This window comes from Hesperophylax consimilis, chromosome 14 (assembly GCF_061612785.1).
Source record: "Hesperophylax consimilis isolate HC1 chromosome 14, BYU_Hcon_1.0, whole genome shotgun sequence".
NCBI classification, from domain to species: Eukaryota; Metazoa; Arthropoda; class Insecta; order Trichoptera; family Limnephilidae; genus Hesperophylax; species Hesperophylax consimilis.
In genome coordinates this window covers 28,262,978-28,274,443 of record NC_142849.1, presented here as the reverse complement: position 1 = coordinate 28,274,443, position 11,466 = coordinate 28,262,978, and the positions used below count along the sequence as shown (strand labels likewise).

At 35.5% G+C, this 11,466-nt stretch overlaps 1 protein-coding gene across 4 annotated transcripts in view; it reads right to left on the bottom strand.

Annotated features, from left to right (window-relative positions):
- The window catches only part of LOC149418163 (synaptic vesicle glycoprotein 2B-like), a 34,527-nt gene continuing 23,061 nt past the window's right edge, over positions 1 to 11,466 (bottom strand). For 3 of the 4 annotated variants that reach the window (XM_089639703.1, XM_089639705.1, XM_089639706.1), the window contains exons 10-11: positions 2,993 to 3,120; positions 3 to 2,385 (exon numbers count right to left, since the gene is read on the bottom strand). In XM_089639703.1, the coding sequence (XP_089495829.1) occupies positions 2,336 to 2,385; positions 2,993 to 3,120 (178 nt within the window). In that variant the 3' untranslated portion in view covers positions 3 to 2,335. Of the gene's footprint in view, positions 2,386 to 2,992; positions 3,121 to 11,466 lie in introns of all 4 variants that reach the window. The other variant, XM_089639702.1, reaches the window with a different exon arrangement.

The window sequence follows — 11,466 nt, the reverse complement described above, 5'->3', positions numbered from 1 at the left end:
TTACAAAGTATGAAATATAAAATTTCCATTTCATGTTTTATTAATTTTACAATATGAATAAAAATGTTCTATTTTAAAAAAGTATTTATTTATTCCATGTGAGTACTTTTGAATCTTTCCTCCCACTGGTAGGTTTACTATCTGAGCCTATGTCATCTTTGGGTATGCTCTGTGGAGGGTCTTTTTGAGGAGAGGAAGGAGTGAACATGGGACTTGAAGACACTCATATTATATGAGGGAAGAAACACAGGAAATCTTTCCACAGCCGAGCTGTTGAACTCAAGAACGAGTCGTACAAGCAACCCGTTCTATTTTATTTTTTTTTTATTTAAGGAGAAAACACAGATACAGACAGTAATTAAAAGATCATTTTGTAAAACAATAACTTTAGAATTCGCCTGTAACTATTTCTCACAGATTGACTGGTAGATAACAATTTTAAATAATTTTTTACATGTAAATAAGGAAAAAGTATAAAAGAAAGTTATTTTTTTATATAGATAATGCTCAGTGTCAAATAGTGTAGAAATATTTTTTATACAAGCTTAGAGATATATCATAAAAAAGTACTTAAAGAGTATAGTGAATGAAGTACGTACACGTTTTCTTTTTTTTATAGGAAAACAGACTTCGGTTTCCTACCAAAAGTACCATATGTATAAAAAAATATGTCGGAATCCTTCAGGTTTTGATTTTTACTATACAATTCGCACATTCTTCCGATTGGATCCCTGACACCAGCATTTGGCTGGTGTCCGGCTAATATTGAATAAGCCGTTAAGCCTCGTCGTTCTGGGTGGTATTTTAAAGTTTATTAGATTGAGTAAGCCAGGACAGTCGATAAAGTTGTTACAGATTTTGTACAAGGTCATTAGGTCAAGGTAAGTTCGCCGGTTAGTAAGAGTGGAGACGTTATATTTCGAGAGCATATTTGTGTATCCCCGTTTAGGTGTACTCATTCTGTGGTTTAGGTAACGCAGAAATTTCTTCTGAATACTTTCAATATTTTCTTTATATATATCGTAAAGTGGAGTCCATATGAAGGTGGCAAATATCAACCGTTTCTCAATAAAAAGTACAGGGGCTCTTATATTTCTAACTTTTTTTGCCAATACGGAAGCAATACAATACAATAAGGGAGCTTTAGATTAGTCCATAACAAATAATGTAGAATCATTTGGAAACGTTATTATTTAACACCTACATTCAAAAATGGTAATAAATGTGATATAACCAACTATAGGCTAAAATATAAGCTATCAATAACTCTGATACTTTTGAAAAACTATTACAATCTCACTATACCGTATCAACGTGGATTTTCGTCGGGTAGATCCACAATGACAAATCTCTCGTTATATGAAAACGCATTAGTATATAAAACGCATTAGCTAACAGAACTTAAGTATATTCCATATATACGGTCTTTATTAAGGACTTTTACTAAACATGCCATAAAATTCTCCTAGTTAAACTATGTAAGCTTGGTATTGATGTAAAACTAATAGACTGGTTCGCTAACTATCTAACTGATACATTTATGACCAATTTATAGCTCAAGTTGTGTACCACAAGGGTCTTATTTAGGCCCTTTTTTCTGAAAAGTTTTTTTTATTTTTTCGTAAATTCGGTTTTTCGTATGAAGATTTTCAGGAAATTGGTGCAGTGCGCTGCCAAACTGAAATTTCCTGAAAATCTTTAAACAAAAAACTAGTTAGTAGATTAGAAAAAAAATCGTTTTGGTCAAAACAATATTAATGATCTCGAATTTTTTAAACTTATTACATTCAAAAGTCACGGGCCGTCACTGCTATTTAACTGCTTGGAATGTATATGCATGTAGAATGCTATACCACATATTATTTCAATCAATACTAATTTAACCTAAGTCTACTTTTAAGTTTTGCATGCATTTTTTACTTTTTACTTTTATATCCATCTAGTGTTTTAGACTCTAGAGTTTCTGTTAATTTTTATGGTCTAAAATCGTGCTTCAGAACATTACATAAGTTTATAGACGCATCAGTTTGAGAAGAATGCCCTACTAAATTAAAAGAAAAACTATCCGGGTTTGGTTTTAGAGTATTTCATATTTAATGAATACACTTTATACTTACAGCTTATTCTTCAAGTTTACAAAGACGTCAAAAATAAACTCGAAAAACATTTTTTCTACCTAAGAACTAATCTAAATGTATTTTCCGCAGTCGGTTCACGTTTGTTCATTAATCACTTTTAACAATTGTAAATATAAATTGTATTTCTTCTTTCAAGCATATATTATTTTCTTAAAAATAATTCAAATGTCCCGTAGATTTTCTTCATATTTTCATTTTCATGTCTGTTGTTTTGGTTTTGGAAGTAGCCAACATACACCAGATGATACTGAAAAGAATAAAAAGAGATATTTAGGACGGGTTTTTTCGGATAATTTGAACAATTCTTCCAAATTTCAAAGTTATTTTTGAAGTTCTTTGCAAGAATTTAGCTTTAATTATATAATAACAGAACTTGAACAGAACCTTCACAGAACTTGAAAATCATCATTGAAATTTGATCTATTATTATATCATAATTGGCCAATTGCTACACAAAACTGAAATAATAACATAACTTAAATAGAACCTTCACAAAACTTGAAAAGCAACTTTAAAATTTGATGAACTGTTCGAATTCTGTGAAACAACCCGTCTTTAATGTTTATTTGAATCTGACTGATTCCTGTTCCTAAAACGTATTCTGTATTTTCAGGTTTGTCTGAATGACTTATTAACATATTTCTCCACCTCTGGATGAAATTTTCAGTAACGACTCGTTACGTAACTTTAATCATATGATTAACATGGTTGAAAAAAAGGGTAAATCTTTGAAGCGTAGCTTTATTCAGTGATGGTGAAGCAGATAACATGCGCTACTTGACGGGTATCACGAGTCTCAGAGATGGGAAAATATGTCCTTCTTATTACTGATTAATTAATCATAATTTACTCACCTATTAAAATGCTTCCAAAGAGAAAGAAACTGCTGGGGCAGTACACTTCAATCAGTAGGCCAATTAAGTTACTTCCCATAATGGAGCCCAGTCTTCCAAACATCAGCGAAAGACACACTGCCATTGCTCTGAAAAATTCAAAATACGTTAGAAAAATCATTAAATTGGAGTCTATTCTACATCCAGATATCAGCTTACGTCCTTACATACTTACCCATCAAGTATTTTACGTGTAAATCTGGTAGAATTTATCATTCAGGAAACATTATGACCCCCAATGACAAAAACCCCAAGCTTTGAAAACAGTAAGTATTGTAATAGAAATGGAGCTTGTTTTAACAGAGAATATCATGAAGTAGTTTAACTTCACCATTGCATTAGTATCAGTAATCCAGTTCCATTCAGTCATCGCGATTTTCAGTTTACTGGATCCATTTGCATTGTCGATGAACGTCGGTTTCTTTATTTATTTATTTACTAGCTGATCGTTATCCTTAGGAGATAGACATATACTATTCCTGACTTTTATGTATGCCTTTTTAAGATATACAATTCCATTCTACATTATTTTGATGTTACTCATAAGGTTTAGCCAGCGTTTAGTAATGTAGCACCCGAAAATATTTTTTTCGACTTGATTACAAAACATCGACTTTTCTCTACTTTCTATAAGACCGGTCGGTGGCCGAGTTGACATCGCGGTTGGGTCCCACCCAGGCGTAGTGTGTTCAATTCCTCGGCTGGCTAAGTCCTCCATCACAACACAAGCAACATTTTCAGCTTACTGTGGTGGTAATAATAATTTTGAATTATTATTACCACCACAGTAATTTTAATCTTCACAACAATTTTGAAAGAAAGACTAGAACGTCATTCACTTCACAACAATTTTGAAAGAAAGACTAGAACGTCATTCAGAGAACTTGCTTGGAGAGTATCAGGCAGGTTTTAGGAGGGGGAGATCCACCACTGATCAACTCTTTACTACTCGACAAATCCTGACAAAATGCTGGGAATTCGATATAGATATATATCAACTATTTGTTGACTTCAAACAGGCATATGACAGTATAGATAGGGAGAAAATATATGAAATACTCCTAAATTTTGGTATACCGCCCAAAATAGTCAAGCTTGTAAAAGCAACGATGGTTGGATCACGATGTCGAGTAAGGATAGGAGGTGAAACAACGGAGGATTTTTACGTCTCCCAGGGGCTGAAACAAGGTGATGGCTTAGCTCCCACTCTCTTCAATATAGTTCTGGAGCACGTCGTGAGGAAGACAATGATTGCTACCGACTCAAACATTTGCATTAAAAGCAATCAAATAGTTGGATATGCAGACGACCTTAACATTGTTGGAAGATCCTTACAGGCTGTAAGAGAGGTGTTTGACCCTTTGGAGACTGCAGCAAGAGAGGTGGGCTTGCAAATCAATGAGAACAAAACTAAAATCATGATGCAAACCAGAACCCCACACCGCAGAATAAAAGATAAAGTGAATTTTAAAAACTCCTATAACTTTGAAGTGGTCGAAGAGTTTGCCTACCTGGGCTCCATCATAACGCAGGACAACGAAGACCCAGTAGAAGTAAGAAAACGCATCACAGCCGCTAACAACACTTACTTCGCGTTGCTGCCAGTGTTCAAATCCCGAAAAGTCCATAGGAAAACCAAAATAACCCTTTATAAAACAATTATTAGAACGGTCTTGGCCTATGGATGTGAGGCGGGAACACTGACAGCAAAGTCTGCGGAACGGCTGGACACCTTCGAAAGAAAGGTACTTCGAAGAATCTTAGGAGCGGTGCGAGAGGGAGAGGCATGGAGAATCCGCCACAATAAGGAGCTATATGACATCTACCAAGCTCCCAGACTCTCTACTCATTTACGGCTCCACAGACTAAGATGGGCCGGACATGTGCACCGAATGCCAAGCACACGTGTACCAAAGAAGGTTCTAACAGGACACCCGGGAGGCAAACGAAAGGCGGGCAGACCTAGGCTGAGATGGGAGGACGATGTCAGGAAAGATCCCAGAGGACTACTCCATGTTGCAGATTGGAAGACGACGGCCGAGGACAGAGGGCGGTGGAGGCTCATGTTAAAGGAGGCCAAGGCTCGAAATGGGCTGTAGCGCCATTGAAGAAGAAGAAGAAGACGAAGTGGTGGTAATAATAATAATAATATTTGGCTAATTTATATAGCGCCGTTTTCGTGAGAAATCACCTCAAGGGCGCTGTACAAATATATTTCTTAAATAGTTAATACTAGAACTACTGACTTATCTCTAAGACTTATATCTAGTGACTTACGACTAAGGCCTATAACTACTATTTTAATGACATATATATAAGTATTTACATATTTATCAACTTACAACTAAAATTAATATTAACAATCTAATCTTACTAACGCCAGAAGAAGAAGGAAGTTCCATTATATTAGGGTGTTTTATTGTTAGCTGGATATATATGTTAAATGAATGAAATTAATGAATAAAATCAATCGTCAATCTTAAACGCATTTAGATGATTCATCTGCCAACAATTAAACCGATTGACTTGTTATGTTCCCGGTGATATTGTCCATTGTCCATTGGTAGGCAAGTTAATAGAAAAATTGAAAAAACGGAACCGCTAGGTAATGTAACAATTACAGTATAAAAAAAAGAAAAAAAAAAGAAATATTTGGATAGAGATAGTAGGAAATTTTCAAATATTGTCAGGTTATTTGTAACCCGAGAATGTTTGTCTCTCTTTTTTATTTTTATTTTTTAATTTAATTTTAATAATACACATATATTAAACACAAAACCCCAACGGCTCGGAGGGCTTTGAAGCAGAGAATGGACGGTTATCTCGAGAGTATTTCCTCCTGGGGTAAAAATAATCTCGTCGAATTTAATGTTTTAAAGACCCAATCCTGTCTGATTACGTCTAAAAGGGATCCAAATGATAATCTAGTCTCCTTCAACGGAAGCAATCTTCCGAACAGGCCTTCCATTGATATGCTTGGTGTAACTATAAGTGACCAGCTCAGGTACGGGAGCTCCATCGAAGCCAGAGTAAAGCTGGCCTCTCAGAAGCTGGGCGTACTGTACAGGGCCCGCAGATACTTTAATAATACACAACTGCTGCCCCTGTACAAATCGCAAGTGCGCCTTACTGTCGAATTTGGCAGCCATCTCTGGTCCGGAGCCCCCAAATACCTGAAAAAAACCCTTGACTCTGTGCAAAAACGGGCGGTCCGTTTGATAGATTCCCCAATCTTAACAAACGGACTGCAACCTTTAGAGCACAGGCGTCAGGTAGGTATGCTGTCCTTGTTCTATCGGTATTACAATGGAAAATGCTCTGAGGAACTAGCGTCATTGATCCCTTCGGCGCCGGTGCGTAGTTGGGATACAAGCCAAACGCGCGCCCAACATTTGTACACAGTTGACATTTGTCACATGAGAACGGGTCGCTTCTACGATTCGTTCTTAAGTTGAACAGCTCGGCTGTGGAACGAACTGCCGGCCTCTGTGTTTCCTCCCTCCTACAACATGGGACTCTTCAAGACCCATGTTCACTCCTTCCTCTCCACAAAAAGACCCTCCACACAGCATCCCCAAAGATGACATAGGCCCTGAGGGAAATTATTTTCTTCAGGGCCTCCTGTGTGGAGTTAATATAAAAAAAAATATAAATATATATATATGTGGGAAGCATAGAATGAGGACAGTTTTTCGAGCGCGCCCATACTTCGGGGACATTTGTATAGTTTGGGGACAGGCCCAAAGTATCTGTCCCCAAACTAACACTTTGCATTATATACGCAACGCATAGATTGAAGCCAATTTTAAAATTATGCAGAAGGCATGCTTTGAGCCATACATTACTAAAATATCCATAGATGCCACTATCGTATCGTTCTCAGATTTTTGAAATTTTCTATTGTGAATTTTCGAATTAGCAAAGGCTCGGTACCTATTTACCTAATTTATGTTTGTATTCTTTTTCGCTTGCTTTTGTCAGAGAATGTCGTATTTTTAAACCCGGTGTCCGCAAATATTTTTTTTATTTAATTGTTAGTATTATTTTTTCTTATTAGATAGTAATAAAATTAACATGCTTAAAATATATGCTCGTACATAATATGATGGTGTATTAAAAACTGATTTTAAAATAATCTAATAAAATAATTACACGTATAACGTTTGTGTAAACATTACAAAAAAATACTTTCATAATTTTTAATCATATTACAGATACATGTATTTTCAAAATAAATTTATTTTCATACTTTGACAATGTGGGCTTCACTACCCATACTGAGTTTTATACTTTTTATTTTTATGGTTTTTTTTCTTGTTACCTATTCAAAAGTATAAATGTATGTAAAATAATAATGAGAAGTACATACTTCCTACTCTCATGTAACGTGAATAATGCAATAATAATATAACTATAAAAAAAGAATTCAGAAATCGCGGGTTCAAATTACGGCGTGCAATTTGCATAATTTCACAATATTTATTTGTTTAAATAATACGTTAGTGCCTATATGGTATATTTGCGGCAAGTTCAAGAATGGTAGATAGGTACTTTCAGTATCGCCATGTTACGTGAATAATGCAATATTTTAAAAAACTACAAAATAATTGTTCATTGTTTCGCCGTAGAGATTGAGATTACGATCCTTGACTACGAATTAGGAGGTCGCGGGTTCAAATTAGGGCGTGCGCAAGTAAATTTTATTTGATAAATTTCTATAATTTCACAATATTTATTAGTTTTAAATAATTCGTTAGTACCTACCTATATGGTATATTTGCGGCAAGTTCAAGAATGGTAGATAGGTACTTTCAGTATCGCCATGTTACGTGAAAAATGCAATATTTTAAATAACTTTTTTCGCCGCTGAGATTGAGATTACGATCCTTGACTACGAATTAGGAGGTCGCGGGTTCAAATTAGGGCGTGCGCAAGTAAATTTTATTAGATAAATTTCTATAATTTCACAATATTTATTAGTTTTAAATAATTCGTTAGTACCTATATGGTATATTTGCGGCACGTTCATGAATGGTAGATAGGTACTTTCAGTATCATAATGTTACGTGAATAATGCAATATTTTAAATAACTACAAAATAGTTGTTAATTTTTTCGCCGTTGAGATTGAGATTACGATCCTTGGCTACGAATTCGGAGGTCGCGGGTTCAAATTACTGCGTGCGCAAGTAAATTTTATTTGATAAATTTGTACAATTTCACAATACTTATTAGTTTTAAATGATTCCTTCGTACCTATATGGTATATTTGTGGCAAGTTCAAGAATGGTAGATAGGTACTTTCAGTATCGCCATGTTACGTGAATAATGCAATATTTTAAAAAACTACAAAATAATTGTTCATTGTTTCGCCGTTGAGATTGAGATTACGATCCTTGGCTACGAATTCGGAGGTCGCGGGTTCAAATTACGGCGTGCGCAAGAAAAAAATATTTGGTAAATAGGTGTAATTAACAGTTTATTAAGTTGACTTAATACGTTGGTACATATACTATAGTATATTTCCGGCACTTTCACTTTGCACAGGCTCTTTCGGAACATTTGTAAATGTGTACTTTCAGTGTCGCCAGGCGGTTAGGAGCAGACTCTTGAGTGATTTTTTTGAATACCGCCTATCTTTCACAAAAACAGCGCAATATAAATAAAATGATCCATATTTTATTACTATGATGCGCTCCGCTCAGACTTGTTTTTAACATTAATATCACATAGGAGGCCCCGAGGAAAATATTTTCTCTCATGGTTTATGACATCTTTGGGGATACTGTATGAAGGGTCTTTTGGATGAGAGGAAGGATTGAACAAGGCACTGGAAGAGACCCATGTTGTAGGAGGGAGGAAAAACAGAGGCCGGCAAATCGTCCCACAGCCGAGCTGTTGAACTCAAGAACCAGTCGTAGGTACCGAAGAGATCAATGATGCTGGTTCTTCAGAGCATCTTTCATTGTAATACCGGTAGATCAATAAGAGCACACATACTTCACGGCTGTTCTCTAAAGATAGTTTTCTGCACAGGGAAAAAGGTCTTTTCAATTATTTTAAGGCTCTTGGCTATTTGGCTAGCGATTTGTACAACAGTGGGGCCCACGTAATATTTTTTTAAACAGAGACAAACATACCCAGGTGACCAATAACCTGACAATCTTTAAATATATCCCACTACTATCACAGTAAGCGGAAAATGTTGCTTGTGTCATGATGGAGGACTTAGCCAGCCGAGGAATTGAATTCACTAAGCCTGGGTGGGACTCAGACCTAAAGGGTAATTATTACATATATAGATAGATCTATTTTAATAAGAAGCAGATACTTTGTGTTTTGACATTATAATTAAAAATATAATAGTGCTAGATCTGAATAGTCAGGTACTTCTTTACCTTCCTCTTTCTCATCCCCTTCCCCTCCCCGTACCAGGTACTAGTAAACGTTTGTAACATAACTACATTCCTACAAATTGTCGTAAAATATATAATCTAAATCATGAAACCATCGGACCATGAGATAATATGCACCTATCAATAGGTACCTACTTATGGTAATATAATATTATCATTTCTATAATTTGGTAAAAATGTCCGTTCCCGAATTTGTTTAGCATGAACTTGTAACTACATGTCTCAACCAAATATGTAGGTACATGTAGATAGGTACTTACAGCCAGCCGTAGCGATCACGCGCCGAAGACGTGATAATTTTTTTGTGAAACCAACTGACACGCAAAATACGCGTGATTATTTTTTGCTACAGAATGCGCTCACGGGCGCACAGTGATTTTATTTTGAAAATTACTGGCCTATACTTTCATGTCTTCATTTTTATGGTTAGTATTATTATTGTTAACACGCAAATAAAATAAAATAAAAATGATTTGACAGACAAGAAAATAGTTTTTATCTCATTTTAAATAAATAAAAAATATCAAATTTTGTATAAGTAGGTTTACAAAGAGTAATTAATGAAAATATTTAAATAGGAAGCAGATACTTTGTGATGTGACATCATAATTCAAAATATAACACTACAAACTCATTATTTAGTGGTAATTATTACAATTCGCCAGTGAATACAGAGCCGCTCTGTGATTCAATCACCTCAATGGCACTTACAGTATTATTTATTGGTAGCCTCTTCTAGTACTTTTATTATCTTTTTCAAACCAGATGGCTTCTGAACTTTCCAGAGTGGAAAATACTCTCAGTATCACCCTTGTGTAAGACCACCAGTCTTGAAACGTGGCTTGAAATGGCTTTAACTGTGTTTGGTTACCCTCCCCACTATTATCAGCTTCGCAACATACCCCAATTGGGGATTTCATAGTCTCACTGGCTACAGATGGTTTGGAGCAGTTGGGGCTCTTATGCGGGTTAATATTAACATAAATAAAAAATAGATTAAATGGCAGGTCATTTCAAGAATTTGAAAAACGTTAAAAATTAATGAAAAAATTATTTAAATTACACCAATAAAAAATGTTTCGATCTGCAGTTTACAGAAGTAAGTGGTAATTACTGCAAAAGATAAATTTAAAAAAATGCTTGGAAGCTAATGCTGCTGCAACAGAAATCAGTTTGTGTGGTAAAACCATGAATACTCGTGTGAGAAATGTGGAGATCCGCAAATAGTGTAAAGCTGATGTAAGTGTAATGAGTAAAATCAAGAAATGGACGCTTAGATGGTTTGGGCATTAGAGCGAATGAGCGAAGATAGGAGTGTAAGGAGAATATATGATACAAATGTGAATGGTAGCAGAAGTCGGGGACGCCGGAGGAAGATGTGGCACGATCGAGTGAATCAGATACTAGAGTCGGGCCATGTAAAGATTCAGAATAATAGAAGAGTATGTGTGAATGTGAATGAGGCAAGAAGTGTGTGCCAAGACCGAGTTGTTTTGCGGTCCGTCCTCTCTGCCTACCCCTGCGGTGAAACGGCGAGATGGTTGGTAAGTTAGTTTAGCAATAGAAAAGCAAAACATCAAAATATAAATACTAAACATTTTATACATTGCTTATATGTTTCCAAGCAAGGTGCTTTTCGGTTCTGGAAAGTATAGTTGATTCTTCAAAAAATTGCCTGGAATGGACGCTAAAAATATTTTCGTTCTTACCTCTTCCGTATTTTTTTGATATAGTGACATACGAGCTTCTGTTTCCATGCGTATGGTTTGTCTAGTCTGCGCGGGGCAAGTCATTTTAAAATAATGGAGTACCCATCTGCAATAAGTAAAAAGCGCCAGGCGGGATCTCCCGTCGAACACTAACTGAAACTAACTCTTTTTAATAGGTGGACTTTTTAACTACCGGTGATTTTTGACAACTCGCGGTCGAGAACGCGTCTACTTTTAACTGCCGATAATTCTCCAACTTTATGGATTACTGATTAATATTTTTTTTTTTATAAAATTAAATTTTTGTAATT